At 31.6% G+C, this 17,909-nt stretch overlaps 1 protein-coding gene across 1 annotated transcript; it reads right to left on the bottom strand.

The window, feature by feature from the left end:
* Window positions 1-3,360: 3,360 nt before the first annotated feature.
* On the bottom strand, window positions 3,361-9,724 carry LOC132720949 (uncharacterized). The gene is made up of 5 exons (XM_060705196.1): window positions 9,360-9,724; window positions 6,042-6,133; window positions 5,609-5,754; window positions 4,874-5,007; window positions 3,361-3,415 (listed from the first exon to the last, which is right to left on the bottom strand). Exons 1-5 carry the CDS (start codon window positions 9,401-9,403, stop codon window positions 3,361-3,363), a joined length of 471 nt encoding a protein of 156 aa, XP_060561179.1. The 5' UTR covers window positions 9,404-9,724.
* Window positions 9,725-17,909: the final 8,185 nt, after the last annotated feature.

The raw sequence follows: 17,909 nt of genomic DNA, 5'->3' as shown, positions 1-17,909 counted from the left end.
AAAGGAACATTCCTGTGAAGTTTGGATGAAATTGGCTCAGTGGTTTATGAGGAGATGTCATTTAAAGCAAAAGTTTACGGCTGGACGCCGGACGGACGCCGGACGAAAAGCGATCACAAAAGCTCACCCTGTCACTTTGTGACAGGTGAGCTAATAATGGCAGCAGAATTTACAGCAAGAAAACTAAATGATTATACTAAACATGAACTCGATCAACTCAACTTAATTGAAGCTCGTCCAATTCATCACCTATGTGAAATATGCGGCCAGGCAACATACAATAGATGGCAAAAACAAAGACACAAGAAAACACACAAGGATACCATTACCAAATACGAATGCTCATGGTGTAAAAAACTGTATGCCAGAAAAGACAATCTTATAACACATTCCCGCAAAATACATGGATTTGAAGAACTCACATTTAATACAACTGAAATACAACAACAAAACAAACTGGATACAATCAAACAACAGAATGGCAACACTAACATGAAAATTCTTCTAGAAAAACCCAAATTTAGAATCGTCATTAACAAAACTGGAACACCAACCATTAAGAAAAAAAACTTAAGAACAACACATAGTCATAAGAACGAAAACATCACCGCTAAACAGAATCCAGAAACAATGGTCTACAACATACCGAACCCTATATCACCAATACCAGCAAGCCCTAGCACAAGCTCTGAAACCATCTGTCAGGATGAGTACCTTTGTTTTAACTCGGACAATGAACTTATAATCAATGTAAATAGAATATATGGACTTCTCACTAACAATTTAAAAATTAAATAATACAGACCAGCATTTAACTAATTAATTGGCATATTGCCAATATTGACTCTATTTTTAGTAACAATTTATCTATATTTAGTAACATACGTCATATAACGTAGCCGTTTTTTTACCACCTTAAGAGACAAATTTTTAGTAAAATTGTCCTGATGAAGGTTGTATTGACCGAAACTAGTAGACACAAATAAAATATTGTAAACTTGCTCTGGTGTTGACGTGTATTACTCGTTAATTCATATTTCCTCGTTTGAATAATTATGTAAATTATGCCTTCTTTGAATGATTTTACAATAAATTGTCCGAACAAAAAACATAAAAATCAAATATATTTGAAAAATAAGAACATATGAGCCACGTCTTGACAAAACCAACATAGTGCGTTTGCAACCAGCATGGATCCAGACCAGCTTGCGCATCCGAGCAGTCCGATCAGGATCCATGCTGTTCCCTATCAGTTACTCTATTTGTAATAGGGTTGGTAAGCAAACAGCATGGATCCTGATCAGACTGTGCAGATGCGCAGGCTGGTCTGTATCCATGCTGGTCGGGATATGGGGATATGGATAAAAGCCCCCCCCCCCCCCTCCCCCCCCCCGGACGACACAGCCCTCCCATCTAAAAATGACAAGGTGGCCAAAAGCCCCCCCCCCCCCATGAAATTTACACATAGGACAAAAGCCCCCCAATCAAAAATACAGGTAGGACAAAGACCCCCCCCCCCCCCCCCACCAGTCCAAGAGCGATCAGTAATTACGTGTCGCCTCATGATGGCCAATTTCACGTTGGGATAAATTTTGTGACAGACGGACAGACAGACGGACAGTGCACAACTAGACTTGGTACTGATCATTCCTGTAAAGTTTGGATAAAATTGCACCAGTAGTTTATGAGGAGTAGTCCGGACAAGCTTTTGCGTATCTGGCGTATCACAAAAGCTCACCCTGTCACTTTGTGACAGGTGAGCTAAAAACATAATTCTGCATTTAACCAAAGAAGTTCATGAATAATTGAAACAAGGTCATAAACACTAGCATGTACTGAGTGTAATGGACGGGCATTTCTGAGACTCTTACTTTAAAATATTTCGCATTACATTTTGGGTTTTATATCACGGTTTATCATTTTTCATAACCATATATCTGTCTGTTCCTGTAACAATACTTCTTCGGAAAACAATGAAATGCTGTGGATTGGATGTCATCAAAAGTTATAATTCAATTCGTTCATTACGGTGCATAATTATTAATATTAATTTTTAATTCGTGCAGATTAATTAATCAATATTAATGTATTATTAAACTCTATCTTAGAGATTAAATACCAATGATTTATTTCATTTATTTATTATTGACAATGTCTTTATTTCTTTTAGAACTGTATGTTATACTTTTGTTGGCGTTTTAACAATTTGTAAACTGTCTATTTAGTTTTAATTGCCATTACTGGTCTGTCAATCTTTACACTTATACCGCAATTCAAAGTCACGATCTTTTTTTTAACCCTGAACCTCCTGAAATCTGTAAATAGACTAGCCCGGAATGTAAAAATGTAGAACTCGTTCGGTCAAGGCTAAGAGTCGTATAGCATGACGTCATAAATAAGTTTGTGCCGTGTGCAAATTTGATTGACACTTTTTGAAGCATAATTTCGATCACATGACTTTTGTTTACTGAGCATCTATTGGTCAATGTCATTTATCCCCGCTCTTTTTTACTTACAGAGCTGGTTTAGTCTCATTTAGAAATTGAATACCATTGGGATCACGAGGCGCTCATAAAAAAAAAAGAAGTTTAAAAAAATAATTGCATACAAACAACGGCAGTACTAAATGCTGATGAAATTTACATAAAAGATTGATAAGTGTTTTTATATATTTGACAATTAAATATTTCTCGGAACAGGGGATATAAAATGTTTGTGTTCACTGACAGGCAAAGGATTTTTTTATATGTCTCGTGTTTCAGAAAGTTTTAGACATTTTGGAAAATTTTGAGGCAATCAAGCATTTGAAAAATATTTAATTTGAATTTTAAAAAGATACGCTTGGAATAAATTTTTATGTTATAGCAATCTCCATGTTTTGGGCTAGCTTTGTGAATGCGTGTACTGGTCGGGAACCTTCAACCGGACACTTTGAACATTTTTCCATACATATTTCATATTTTCAAACCTAGAGACCTGAATACCTTTAATAATTGGGCTATATGCAATAAATTATTAACACTAAAATTGGTACTTACTTGTGGAATAGGCTCATCTGCTGGAGTAAGGTGCTCAACATGCTCTTCCTGCACTATTGTCTCACACTTCTTTTCCCTAAGATTTTGAATCAATGTCAGTGGCGGTAAATCATCAACATGTCAGTGGCGGTAAATCATCAACATCTGTTTGAAATTAAATAGAGAATACTAAATTTAATGAACATGTTGAATAAAATCATATTATGCAAGCCTCTGGTGAACAAAATATTGTTTTATTCAACGAGTTCAATAAATTTAGTATTGAAGCTACACATATATTATTTATAAAAAGAAGATTAAACTGTTAAAATGAGTAATTTTTTCAGTCAAGCTCCCGTGGTGTAACGCTAACATTATCGCCCGTTAACGTTGTGATTCTATGTAGAGCAAATAATGTCACATCAATTAGTGTTATTACACTAGTGTAAGATCGTTTTTATGAAATGGCTTTATTACACTCCTATCACTATGTGTTAAGTAAGGAAATCTAAATGACATTGGAAAGAAAACTTTTCAGGTATAATATTTATAATCAGAAATATATTGTGCCATGTAATGGGATCCTTTATTTATGCTTAAAAATGACATCATTGATCTTCCTTATTTATATCTTGTTAGAATTAGATATTATTTTTGAATTATTTTAATTATATAAAAGACTATATATTTCATAGGCAAAGGTTTGCTAGAAATGACTAAATTATTCCTGCACAAAAACAAGTAAATATTTTATTGCTTTACCTGCTGATTAGCAATATCTATTTTTACTTGCCGTTTAGCTTTATATATTTTTTTTCTTTCTTCCTTGAAAAATACATTATATAAATATGTAGAAAATGCCCCCTATTTCATTTAGTGTAATTCTTTAAAGTTTAAAAAGAAACTATTAATAAGAATGGCAATTTAACTGACAAGCAATCCGCTGTACCCTTAAATCCACTATTGCCTAAGCAACTGTAATGATGTTAAATTGAATGCTTACCTTCCTCTTCTAATTCTGATAAGAAGCTGTCCCACCAGGATGCAATTTTTTCTTTGTTGTAAAACCTTTTTTTTTGTCATAAATATTAAAATATTAAAAAAGCATTTATATTATGGAATATTAAATTTGAAAATAAAAAAGCTATACATTATACTTATTTCTTCAATCGGACTATTACACAATATATGTACAGCTGAAAAATGTAATCCTCACATATGCCTTTAATGAACGTTTCTATTGGAAACTGAGGCGAAAACAAATTTAACCACCAAACATAAAGTCCAACTTTATAATAATAATTAAATTTTTCTTGACGTGTTAGAATGGAAATAGATAATTATTCTTTGTGCATTATTGTATAATAATGCATGTTTTTCCTTCAAATGCTTTGTAATTAATCATTACTACGCATTTGAACTCGAATCGCATATTATTCTACAACATTGCACTCAGAATTGATATCTATTTCCTAAATAATTTCAGTTAATTATTTAAAATATTATGGCATTATTAGTTGTTTTTATTATAAAATTAAACAGTTTTTATAAATAAAAGACAGAACTTATTTTAAAATTTCCAACAATCATTAATTTTAAAACTATAAAATTTACAAAAAACAGTAAAAAATTTAAATATCTTAATCCCAACGGTTGAAAGTATTAGGGGTAGGATAGCAAAAAAATTTTAAAAATATTTAAAGTTAAAAACTATGTTATTTTAATAAACTAAAACATCTTTTAAAAAAATAAAAATCAAAAATGTCCAATTGTTTCCTGTAAAACGGCTTTTAATCTGGGAACCCAATTTCACATTAATTCATGCAAAAGTGAAAAATTTCAATGTTTAGATTTACCTTGCTACTTGATCTGTGTCGTGCCTCAATCTCTCAAAATCTAAATTGTCAACAGTTGGTTTAATTTTGTTAATTGGACTATCATCCATATCTTGGAGTATGTATTTGTCACTGCCTGTGCTTGTTATCCATTTCTTTGAAATAGTAAAATAGTCCTTGAATAATTATCTTAAGTCAACTTTGTTCAATGTTTTAGTATAAAATTGTCTCCCTTAAAAGTTAAAAAGATTCAAGATTATAGTAATAATTTTCATGTGATTTTAATACAACTTTTTTTTCAACATTTTTACATGTATTTCTAACGCAATAATGGCCTTTTTTCATATTTTGGCCTCTTTTCAAGTTTTGGGTAATTAACATTTGGTGTAATTGCTTTTGTTGAATCTGGCAGTCTGATCATAGGCCATATGGGCCTTTAACTTGGACAGAAGTATCGACCCGGACAAATAATCATAGGCCCAAAACATTTTAAAATTTATTGTGCATAATAAATTATGTTTTATTTGTATCAACAAGATGCAATTTAGGCACAATTGCATGGATTGTCAGTCTGCCACTTTTCATAAAAATTCTTTTTTTCTGTTTTTAAATACATGTACTTTTCATCATTACTCGTCAATCTACTGCTTTTCACTTTATTTGTTTGAAATATGAAAAGAAATTATCAATATCAAAAAAGCAAGCGCTGCATTCAATGTTTCCTGGTTTCACTTGAAAATGATTTAACACCATTACCTTGTCTGTGGACCACTTCTTATATTTCATTATCGCCTTCCCATCTTCATTTCTGGTGAACTTAAACACATGTGGGTGGGAGTGATTTTTAATATTGTTTAGTTGTAACCACTCCTGAAAATTATAAACCTCTGCTATCTTCATACCTGAAATTTAGCAGATTTTACATCAATCACATTCGGATTATTTGCTTATTTTTAAAGGAAATATACTTTATAACGATGCAATAAAAATTGTAAGAGATAATTGAAAATGTAAAAGTGTATTTTTAACCAGAAAATATAAATTTTTCTAGACTAGTTCTGTATATATTGCAGTTTATTTGGAAACTCCAGTTCATGCAAGCTGTGATGACAAAATTGGCTTTTAAGATGAGATTTAGCTGCCTCATTAAAATTTGCAGGTAATGTGCATTGAGAAATTCATAGAATACCTGTCACTGGAAGCTGCTTGTAGCATTTTTCAAAGGTCGTTATCAAATCATCCATGATAAATATGTCTTCTCTGGAAGCTCTGACAGAAAACCTGTTATAAATGTATAATCAGAATTTAAGTCAAGGCTGCAATGTTGTATACAGACATGAATCTTGTATCATATAAGAGTTACCCTTCAAATTTACTTCCCCTTTATGTAATCACGGACACCGACTAGGAGTGTAGACATTGAATATCACGATATCATCGATATTCATCATCCTATTCAATTTCGATACACATTTGCAAATGTCAATACAAGATAAAATTAATTTATTTCTTTTTGTAAATATGTACCTGTCAATTTTGCCTAATAAGAGAAGTCACTTTTTTACAGTTATCCAGGCTAACTTGAACTTTAAACTCTGTTTTCAAATGTGAGTGACGAAAATAACAGAAAAAAGAAACTTTCTGTTAGTTTGTAGTAATTCTAGTCTTAATAGAAGCATGCATAACACCATGATCACAATTTATAGCACACATTTAAATGTTTTTTATTGTATCTGTTAAAAGTCGATATATCGTCTATATTTGTCTCTCCATATATCGATACAAAAGTGTCCATCAATGACAGCCCTACTTTTGTGCCCCTGAATTTTATAAACTTAAGTATTATTTTTAACTTTTTTGCTTATAGTCATACGGTCAATTTCAGGTTTTAGTTTTGTTTGAAATAGTGTTTGCAGTATGATGATTTTTTGATATGTTATGTTGCTGTTTGTATGGGAATATCCATCGCGAGTGGAGCTGCCCATTGGGCGGTAACGAGGCTTGCTGATTAACTGCCATGGGCGGGTTCCTGCAGGTCGGATATTCCGAACCATAAACATATTTCGGATATTTTTTCTTGCATATTCTGCGCCATATTATTTCATATTTAAAATTGTTTATCTCGGTATGATATATATTCATGGAAATTAAAGTCATTTCATCCATAACTAATTTCTTACAGTAGCGTATGAACTTGCAACTTGTCTGTCTCAGAATAACAACGGCTAAATGAAGTCCTCCTAAGCACATAAGCGGGGGCCGTTATTCATTTTGCGTGCCGGTTATCACCTTCCGACCCTAGTCTGCCGTCTATTAATCTCTTAATAATCACATGATGTGCAGAGCGCAATAATTGGGTTGCTTACCCCGGTATCTAGGTCACACTTAAAGGTCAAATGTTAAAAAAAAATAATTTCATTAGTAAATGTCTACTTCTAGTGTCCGCTCCATAACTTTAAACAATTGAAAAATTTTTTTACATAATAGAACACAATGTTCACAATGTAATAAATTCATCAAAGGATCCAAATCAAACTTCAACCTACACTACAAGACACATGAGAAAACAATTACGATGTTCATATGCTTCCATTGATCAAGAATACACAAGAAGGGACATTCTTAAAAGACACTGCCGTAAAATACACGGCATGGAAATGCAAAGATACCAAACTAAAACGGAGAAAAGAACAACTGACTTAGACGAAATCAAACCAGTAAAACCATGGCAACCACCTTTTGAATGTACATTAAACACGAAACCAACAATTATACCTAAATTTCGAATCGTTCAAGGACAAAAAAATTGGCTAGCCAAAAAATTTACACCGGAATTTAATTGCACACAAATGATAAAGGAAATGACAGTAGAAGAACCACTATCACCATTACCGGACTCTCCATTTAGATCCAACGAAAATTCGCCGACACATACAATCTCAGATGTAACAATTTGCCAAGACGAAAAAGACGATTTTCTATACACAAAACACATGGACATAATGATTTACTCGATCTATGGTATTTTTAATTAAATAAACAATAACTTCACAATAACTATAAACATTTATTATTATTATTTTCTAATTATTCATACAAATAACTATATAGGGACAAAAGAACCACCTAACAATAACTTCTATAAATAGATTTGATCACGTGACAAAAAGAACCGTCAAAACTGTACCTTAGATGAAAAATTCTGATATATCTGTACCCTGATGAAGGCTATTGAATAGCCGAAACGTAGGTCTTAAATAAAATTATAGAAACCTGACCCACTTTGTTTCGTGTGTTTCACTTTCCTTATTCTTTTTATTAGGTGTTTATTTTGTATAAATTGTTGTCACTTGTGAATTAAAACATTGATTTTCAAAGTATTTTTGTGACTAATATTATAGTAATATAATAATTATATATATATATTTTTTTTTATCTATAAGGTTTTATTTGTTTGAACTGAAATTCAATGTCACTGATGGTTTGCTCACCTATGTTGTAAAATATACATTAGTGTATTAGTGACTAGACATTACTGATAGATTACCCTAACTTTGGGATAATTATATCAATAAATAAATTGATCTGGCCACATCTCATTAAATTGGATTTCGATTTGAGCATACACTTAAATTCCTTGTTTAATTCAATGCACCATTTTATGTATATAATATATTTGAAATGCTATATTGCAGGTTTTGTTTGAAGTTATGAATTTTGGGTTACTACTTATAGTATATAAGATGAGCAAGATCGACAAGGAAGGGCGACATTCAATGAACATGACATTTACTCTTGTTAACTACTGCCATCATTGCCAAGTCGCGCATCTGGCAATCTTTTCAACTTAATTCAGTTTATCTTCATCGATCTTGAACGCTTCAGCCATGTTTGTTTTCACTCGTGGTTATGACTAAAATACGTACTTAATCTCGTTTGTAGCTGCGAGCCGACTGAGTCATCTCGCCTGTGTTTGTAATATTCGTTATTATTTTATTTTTTCTACTTTTGTTTTTGAGCGGACTATAGCTGTCAAAAATCTTCTTTAAAAAAACTGAAAGAGCTAGAGCTTAAATATATGGCATTAAACATTGTCTGATGAGTGTCTACCAAGTTTGTTCAAATTAAAGCCCTGGGGTCAAAATTGGACCAGCCCCGGGGGTCATTGATTTTCCTTCTATGTATATAGTAAAAACTTTAAAAAATCTTCTTTTTAAAAACCCAAAGAGTTAGAGCTTAGATATTAAGCATGAAACATCTTCTGGTGAGTGTGTACCAAGTTGGTTCAAATAAAACCCCATTGATCAAAATTGACCCGGCCCCGGGGTACCCCCATAATTTTGAAATTCTAGATGCAACACTGTGCAAGTATTTAAAATAAATATCCAATTATTTTATTGTAAAAAATTACATCTGCAAGCTAGCCTATTCAGATATTAAAAATTAAAAAAACAACATTTAAAATGTTTTTGTTTTTTCTTTTAGTAGTATATAAAATCCATATTACCTGCTGAAAAGTTGGTCTATATCCTCATGTGTATGTCCAACCATTAAAAAAGAAACTTTCACTTTCTTGAAAATGTTTGCTTCCACCAACTTGGCAACAAAGCCTAGTACATGTCTGAATTGTAAAATTTATAGAACAGTTCATTTGCAGTAAGTGTAATTATTCACTTCAACATACATGTATTATGAATTATTAAATACAGGATATGGAATGAATGTTTTGAATTAATTTTTATTAAGTCTTAATAGGCAATGAGTAGCTTAATTAATTAATGATATTCTATAATTGATTTTATAAACAAAATGTATACTGTTGAATTGCAAAAGAATCACACCATGTATCACCAGTGCTTTCTCCATGGGAATGGTGACGATACCAGACAGATTGGGGAAAATTCCATTGGTTTGACTCTATAAGATGCAAAATATTCATTGGGAATTTCTTTTCTCCTGGGAATCAATAATAATTATGCATAATATACACTTTTAAACCATGTATTATTAACTTTAATGATAAAAAAAATAATATTTTTTACTACTTATTGAAATGATCTCAAATTTAATGCTAAACCTGTTCTTATTTTGCCCAGGACAGTTGTCGAGCTGAAGATAAAGAACATCAGGCGGACATCAGGCAGGAAATCTAACAGGGAAAGAATATGCACTAGCACCGATAAAGTGTAGGAAGCTCCATGTGCCCATTGGAAGGCATCAACGAAGCCGTACACTCCAATGCCATGGTTTTCAACGACCAAGTTTTGATGTGACAGAAATCAATAGGTCAAAGTGCACTGAAGTTATTGAGTAGAAGCTGAAAATTCTATTGTAAGCAAATGACCTTGAACTTGCTCCCAGATATCTAAGTGGCAATCCAAAGCTGCCACTCAGCAATTTTGGTGTCAAAAGGTCAAAGCAAACTCAAGTTATAACTTGAAAACTAAATACATTAACTTTGATCACAGACACCTGGGTAGCAATCCCAAGCTTCCTCTTGATATAAGCTACCCATTCATAAAGTTTGGTGTCAATAGGCCAAAGCAAACTCAAGTTATTGAGCGGAAACTGAATTTCTATTTTTAGTAACAGTGACCTTGACCTTAATCACAGACACCTGGGTAGCAATCCCAAGCTGCATCTAAATATAAGCTACCCATTCATCAAGTTTGGTGTCAATAGGCCAAAGCAAACTCAAGTTATTGAGCAGAAACTGTATTTCTATTTTTAGTAACAGTGACCTTGATCACAGACATCTGGGTAGCAATCCCAAGCTGCCTCTTGATATAAGCTATCCATACACCAAGTTTGGTGTCAATAGGTCAAAGCAAACTCAAGTTATTGAGCAGAAACTGAATTTCTATTTTTAGTAACAGTGACCTTGACCTTGGTCACAGACACCTGGGTAGCAATCCCAAGCTGCCTCTTGATATAAGCTATCCATACACCAAGTTTGGTGTCAATAGGCCAAAGCAAACTCAAGTTATGGAGCGGAAACTGAATTTCTATTTTTAGTAACAGTGACCTTGACCTTGATCACAGACATCTGGGTAGCAATCCCAAGCTTTGTCTTGATATAAGCTATCCATACATCAAGTTTGGTGTCAATAGGTCAAAGCAAACTCAAGTTATTGAGCAGAAACTGAATTTCTATTTTTAGTAACAGTTACTTACCTAGGAACATTTTCTTTATTTCATAGTATGTACTGCGGGGAAATCAAATACCAGCACACTTAGAAAAGCATTTAGGCATACATTTTGGCTACCAATATTGAAAGTTGTTGATAATTTCATGTTCTCAATGCTGCAATTTAATAGAAAACACATTGAACAAGTAAAAAAATGATATTGCTAAATGCAGGGTTCTAATTTAAGTTTATACAGCATGGAAATGCAAGCACACCTGGAAAAGCATTTTGGCTACTAATATTGAATGTAGTTATTAACTTCATGTTCTCAAAGCTTCAATTTAATTGAAATACCTTGAAGAAATGGAAAAAAAAATGTTATAATGCTTGAGCCACTTTAAATCTCGTACAGCTAACAGAAATTTCCTGTGCAATTGTTATCAATTGCATAATCATGGTTTTGGCAAGTGCCCACTGCAGCAATTGATGATTGTTATTATGCAAGCTATAGTATCTGATGTTGATTACTGTAAAATCTATTTCAATCGTCTTTTTTTTAGGTAAATGTGAAATTATTTAATTCTTGACTAAAAACAGAAATGAGTTTTAATAACTATTGTCAATGTTGTTTCTGACATTCAATTGGCATGCAGCCTATATATGATATAAATTGTTATATCTCGATATGTTTTAATTTTAATAATTGTCTATGTGTATTATACTGATGAGAAATGCCAGTTCAAATAGCTTAAGTCTTAAAAAAAATGAATGTATTCTAAGCAATGTGAACTATTTTATTTCAATTGAATAACCCCTGGAAATAGAGACACTACTAATTTTTTATTCACAAAGCATATAAAGCTATAATTCGTTTCAAAATATGTCATTATCTTTATTTAAAAACTTAAATTAATTGTAAATGAGTAGATTTTCCCTTCATTAATTATTTTATGCCTCAACAGCTTTCTCATCTTCATTTCTGGTGAACTCGAACACGTGTGGGTGGGACTGGTTTTTTTTTATATTGTTAAGTTTTAACCACTCGAGAAAGTTGTGAACTTCTGCAGCAGTTCTGCTATCTTCATACCTTAATTATTGCAGATTATATATGAAACACATTTTAATTATTTGCTTAATTTTGAATATTATTCTTTATATATTTACTTTTCAAAATGAAAATGTTAGAGGTAATTGAAAGTGTAACATCATACTTGTCAAGTCTCTAAATAATATGTAAGAAATAGGCTTATCATCAATAAAATTGTTACCTTGAATGGTCTCTAATCCAGTTCAGAATGTATTCAGATCTATCCATTTTTTTCATTGCCTGAAATGTTTGTCTTGCCATTTCTACAGTTGTTACACTAAGTGCAACAGCACACATTTTCAGACAGCAGAAAAACGTTGAAATCTCATTTGGTGACATTTGTTTCTTTGCTGAAAAAGAAATTTTTTGGTCATTAGAAAGTAACCTCACCCAATTTGACACTTTGCAAAGTACAAGGCATAGTCAGTCAAAAATAAAATTTGATTAATTAGGTCATTTTTGGCTCACCTGACCTAACTCTGGTCTATAATCAAAAATCTACAATGGACATTAATCAATAAATAACTTATAAGCTATTTATTTCTAACACTGAAAAATGGTTGTTTCTGGTGAGGGATTCAGGGCCGGTGATTTTTTTCCAATTTTCAAAACAACCTGTGGCTTACTGAAGGGGAAAATATAGCGTATTTTATTTTTTTAAATGGGTTTTGATACGCATTCTTAAGAAATCAATTGCGTATGTTATAAAATTAATTGCGTAAATACGCAAATACACACCTTATCTGTTGCTCTGCTAGCACCATGGATAATTACCATAATTATTGTTCCATTTTTACTTACATTTATTTAGTTCATTTAACATGTGTACATGTATAATTAAGAATTCTTAACACTAGAGGTCATATTTACATAAATACTTATTGTCATGCCTTAATACTTAACAAATTGTTAGAAAACATACCTGTTTTAATTAAGTATACTAATAATTTTATTCATCTTCACTTCTTTGTTATGAAAATAAAAATTTTCAATTTTATAGTACATGACCGCCATTTTGTCATACTTCTGGTTTAGTTCTATTTATAATCTCAACCTGAGGTCAGATTCATATATATGTTTTCTGAGCAAAGTTGATTAATAAATTAACTGTTATGTATTATTTATTGATTTGAATTGTATATTTGTTCTAATAAGGAAGTATTATGACATTTGTTTTCTATTGTAACCTTGAAACACCTAATTTGCATACCAAAAAATATTGGTACTCATTTGCATACCAAAAGCTAATACCTGAGCGTTCGTATACCAAAAAATCACTTTGCCTCTGTCCTTACAGTAGAGTAGATGTAGAAATTTTGTCTCATCCAAATCTTTCATATTTTCTAATAAAAGTTTCATTTATAATTACTAAATTTCATCTTGAAAAGGTATCTTAAAATATATTATTTTAAACTTGTTACCGGACGTTCAGTATTTTGTTAATAAACTGTCGATTTTCTGACTTATTCTTTTTGAGCACATTATTCGGTATAGCATACATTTGACGGCACTTTTAGTTTATATAGATATTCGATCTGACCTCGATCTTTTATAGTTTTCACATTTATGCAATTTATTTATGCAGAAATCATAACAGTATTTATTGATTCATGCATTTGGTCTAAATGTCAGCCAGAGTTATTGTTAAGGCCCATTACAAAAATAAATCATAATTTAAACCAAAAGGAATGGCTTTGTCCTTAATTTTAGTTAGTTTTCCATGTGTATTTGTAATTGGCCGCTACCAGGCTCGTTGCTTACGCTACCAGTAATTCTTTAGATTTACCCTTCACGTTAATACTGACTAACTTTAGCAATTTATTTGAATAATTGCTGATGTAGTACCCTTGCACATTTCAGTAAATTGTACCCATTAAAACAACTGGACTATAAAATCTGAGAAAAAATTTGTTTAGAGAGCAAAACAGGTGAAAGTCGAGAGAAAGGTCATACACAGGATAGAGGGGCTCTACAAATTACTGTAAATTTAGAATATGCTCTGTTTCTAGAAACAATTGTATTTCCAATTTTCATCATCAAAACACTTGCCGTATCAGCATTTAGTCTTCAGTAATATGCATTATGATTATACAATACTGAATTTTCATAAAAAGGGCATTTATAGTTAAAAAAATGAAATAAACAACATTTTTTAGTAAACCTAAAAAGATAAAAGAAAAATATAAAGGTCATGCTTGGTAAAAGGTCAAGTCTAAGTACACATTCATGTTCACTGAGGAAGGGGATTTAAATGTCTTGTTCTGTTTAAAATGTTTGTTATATTCTAACATGCCAAGTTAAAAAAAATTCTATTGAACAGTTTTAATTTTGCCTTTGTCGATATGAAAACTTCCTTAAAAATACACAGACCATAGAGTAAAACTGGCTGTCATGTATCTTTCAAATTTTCTGCCGATCAATAATGGATTCACATTTGAAAAATTTGATAATTTTTGTGCCCCCATTATTGGGGGGATCATTTAGATTTACCCTTGTTCATCCATCCGTTCCCTTTTTGTGTCGCACGTAGCTCAAAAAGTTTTTGACCTATAGTCATGAAACCTTACATGAATGTTGCTCAGCATGTGTAGTTGTGCACCTGGGTATTTTCGTGTGGATATTTTTAGAGTTATTGCCCTTGACTTAGTAAAAATTTTCAATTTTCAACTGTGTCGCATGTAACTAAAAAAAGTATTTGACCTAGTCTTGAAACCTTACAAGAATGTTGCTCAGCATCTGTAGTTGTGCACCAGGGTATTTTCATGTGGATCACTCTTATAAAGTAAAAAATAAAACTTTTACAATTAGAGTGGGTGGACCAACGCTCGGCGTAAAAATACTATATTTGATATGGCAAATTCAAATCAACGTCAACAAACCTCAATGTTATATGTCCATTTTCAAGACCAATGATATTGTTTTAAATAGCCATTGTGTAAAATTCGCTAATCACATAATGACGTGCATGGCTGGAGCTATAGATAGTCCGGATAAACAAGAGTGGTTTGCGTGAAATTGTACCATAGCTCGGTGTACAATTCTACATTATGCAGGATTGTTTTTCGAATAAAATCTCTTTTTTATCTTATGAAGAAAACATATTGAATAAACTGTAACAAGCAAATTAGGTTCATACATTTACAAGTACCCAACTTTTAGTTTTAATTTTACAGCCCCAGAACTCTAGTGTTAAAAGATTTTAATAATTTATATGTTGGGGATTACATACGGTTGTTCGTCTGCTTTAGCATTGTCACGTGACTTTACCAGCAGTGAACCACACCAGGATAAAATGGTAAAAGATGTAAATAAAAGCACCAGTGACCTAAATCGGAGATAACTCGAGACATTTTCAGATATTCTAAAAAAATTTTTTTACGCCGAGCATTGGTATGCACCGAGCATTGGTCCAACCACTCTATATATGATATGACATACAAACTTTCATTTTTAAGTAAAATTAAGGTCCATTTGTAGTATATCATACGTATCAAAATAATTTTGGTATAAAATGGGAGTGAAACGTCTTGGTGTGAACCGTCTTGGTGTGAATCGTCTCAATAGTGAAACGTCTGTCTACCGAGGCCGGAGACCGTCGATTAGTACGTATCCCCCTGTTTTGAGTAACATTTTACAGTAATGAACCGACTTAAAATAAGTTAATCACAAATTTTACCTTGTATATGCAAAACTTTAACTATTTCATTCACAAAAAATGTGTATTCTTTGGTAACTTTCCTCCATTTTAAGATTGACAACTTCCGTCTGCTGACAGGACTCCATTTGTTGTTGTTGCCTAAAACTCCAAAACCTATACCATACCATAGTTTTTGTTTGTGTTTTTTTTTTTGAGTTATGCTCCACTCAGGTGAAAAAATAAGTATGAAAAACAACAAAGTGTTGATATCTCAAAGGCTTTTTGAGTTATGCTCTGGACAAAAATTAATTTTGAAAAATAACAAAGGGCAATAATAGAATGATACTGTCCAATCCTTAAAATCATATAGTCTAATGTTTAAATGTTACTGTCCAATCCTTAAAATGATATAGTCGAATCCTAAAATGATAAAATCGAATCTTAAAATGACACTGTCTAATTGTTAACATAATATAGTCGAACCTTAAAATGATATAGTCAAACCATAAAATGATACTTTCCAATCCTAAAAATGATATAGTCAAACCTTAAAATAATATAGTCAAACCTTAAATTAATATAATAGAACCTTAAAATAATACTGTCCTATCATTAACATGATATAGTTGACCCTTTATATGATGTAGTAGAACCTTAAAAGGATACTGTTTAATCCTTAAAATGATATTCTGAAACCTTTAAATGATATTGTTCAATCCTTAAACCAATATAGTCTTACCTTAAAATGATACTGGCCAATCTTTAAAATGATATACTCGAACCTTTAAATGACACTGTCAAATCCTTAAACTGATATACTCTTACCTTAAAATGATATAGTCGAACCTTAAAATGATACTCTCCAATCCTTAACATGATAAAGTCAAACCTTCAAATTATATATTCAAACCTTAAAATGATACTGTCCAATCCTAAAACTGATATAGTCAAACCTTAAAATGACATAGTTAGACCTTGAAATGATATAGTAGAACCTTAAAATGATACTGTCCTATCCTAAAAATGGTCGTGTGGAACCTTAAAATGATAAAGTCAAATCTTAAAATGATACTGGCTAATCCTTTAAATGATACTGTCCAATTCTTTAAATGATATTATCTAACTTTACAGTCAAACCTTCAAATGATCTTGCCTTATCCTTAAAATCATATACTGGAACCTAAAAATGATACTGTCCGATCCCTCAGATGATAACGTCGTACCTTAGAATGATAATTCTTAAAATAATCTCGTCGATTGTTAAAATGATACTGTCCAATCCCAAAGATGATGTAGTGGAACTTTAAAATGATACAGTCAAACCTTTAAAAAAAATTTGATCTTGTCTTATCCTTAAAATGATATACGAGAACCTTAAAATAATACAGTCAGTCCTTACAATGATACTGTCCAAACCTTATAATGATACAGTCAAACCTTAAAATGATACAGTGCAATCCATAAAATGATATAGTCGAACCAAAAAATGGTACAGAGAAACCTTAAAATGATATTGTCCAATCCCTAACATGATATAGTCAAACCTAAAAATGATACTGTGAAATCCTTAAAATGATATAGTTGAACCTTTAAATGATACAGTGTCCAATTCCTTAATAAGACCCTGTCCACTCCTTAAAATGATAAAGCTGAACTTTGAATTGATATTGTAGAATCTTTTAAGTGATAAAGTCTTACCTTAAAATGATTGTTCAACCTTAAAATGATAATGTCCACTCCTTAACATGATATAATCAAACCTTAAAATGATACTGTCCAATCCTAAAAATGATTTAGTTAAACCTTAAAATGATAAAGTAGAATCTTAAAATGATACTGTCCAATCCTCAGGATGATAATATTTAGTGGAACCTTAAAATGATACTGTCCAATCCTTAAGATGATATAGTCCAGCCTTAAATTGATATTGTCCGATCCTTACAATGATAAAGTCAAACATTAAAATGATCAAGTCCAATCTTTAAATGATACTTTCCAGTCCTTAAAATGATAGTGTCCAAGTATTAAAATGATATAGTCAAATCTTAAAATGATACAATCAAACCTTCAAATGATCCTGTCCAATCCTTAAAATGATATAGTCGTACCATCAAATGATACTATCCCATCCTTAAAATGATATAGTCAAACCTTAAAATGATACTCCCCAATATTTGACATGATATAGTCAAACTTTAAAATGAT

The sequence above is a fragment of the Ruditapes philippinarum genome, unplaced genomic scaffold (assembly GCF_026571515.1).
Source record: "Ruditapes philippinarum isolate M1 unplaced genomic scaffold, ASM2657151v2 ctg145_1_1_1_1, whole genome shotgun sequence".
Lineage (NCBI taxonomy): Eukaryota > Metazoa > Mollusca > Bivalvia > Venerida > Veneridae > Ruditapes > Ruditapes philippinarum.
The sequence above is the reverse complement of the archived record's forward strand: the minus strand, read 5'-3'. Positions and strand labels throughout refer to the sequence as shown.

Coding starts and splice junctions, on each gene's coding strand:
- LOC132720949 (XM_060705196.1), bottom strand. CDS start 9,403: ATGGTTGGACATACACATGAGGATATAGACCAACTTTTCAGCAG. Junction 6,134..9,359: donor ATAGACCAACTTTTCAGCAG/GTAATATGGATT, acceptor CATTTATAACAG/GTTTTCTGTCAGAGCTTCCA. Junction 5,008..5,608: donor AGAAGTGGTCCACAGACAAG/GTAATGGTGTTA, acceptor ACTATTTCAAAG/AAATGGATAACAAGCACAGG.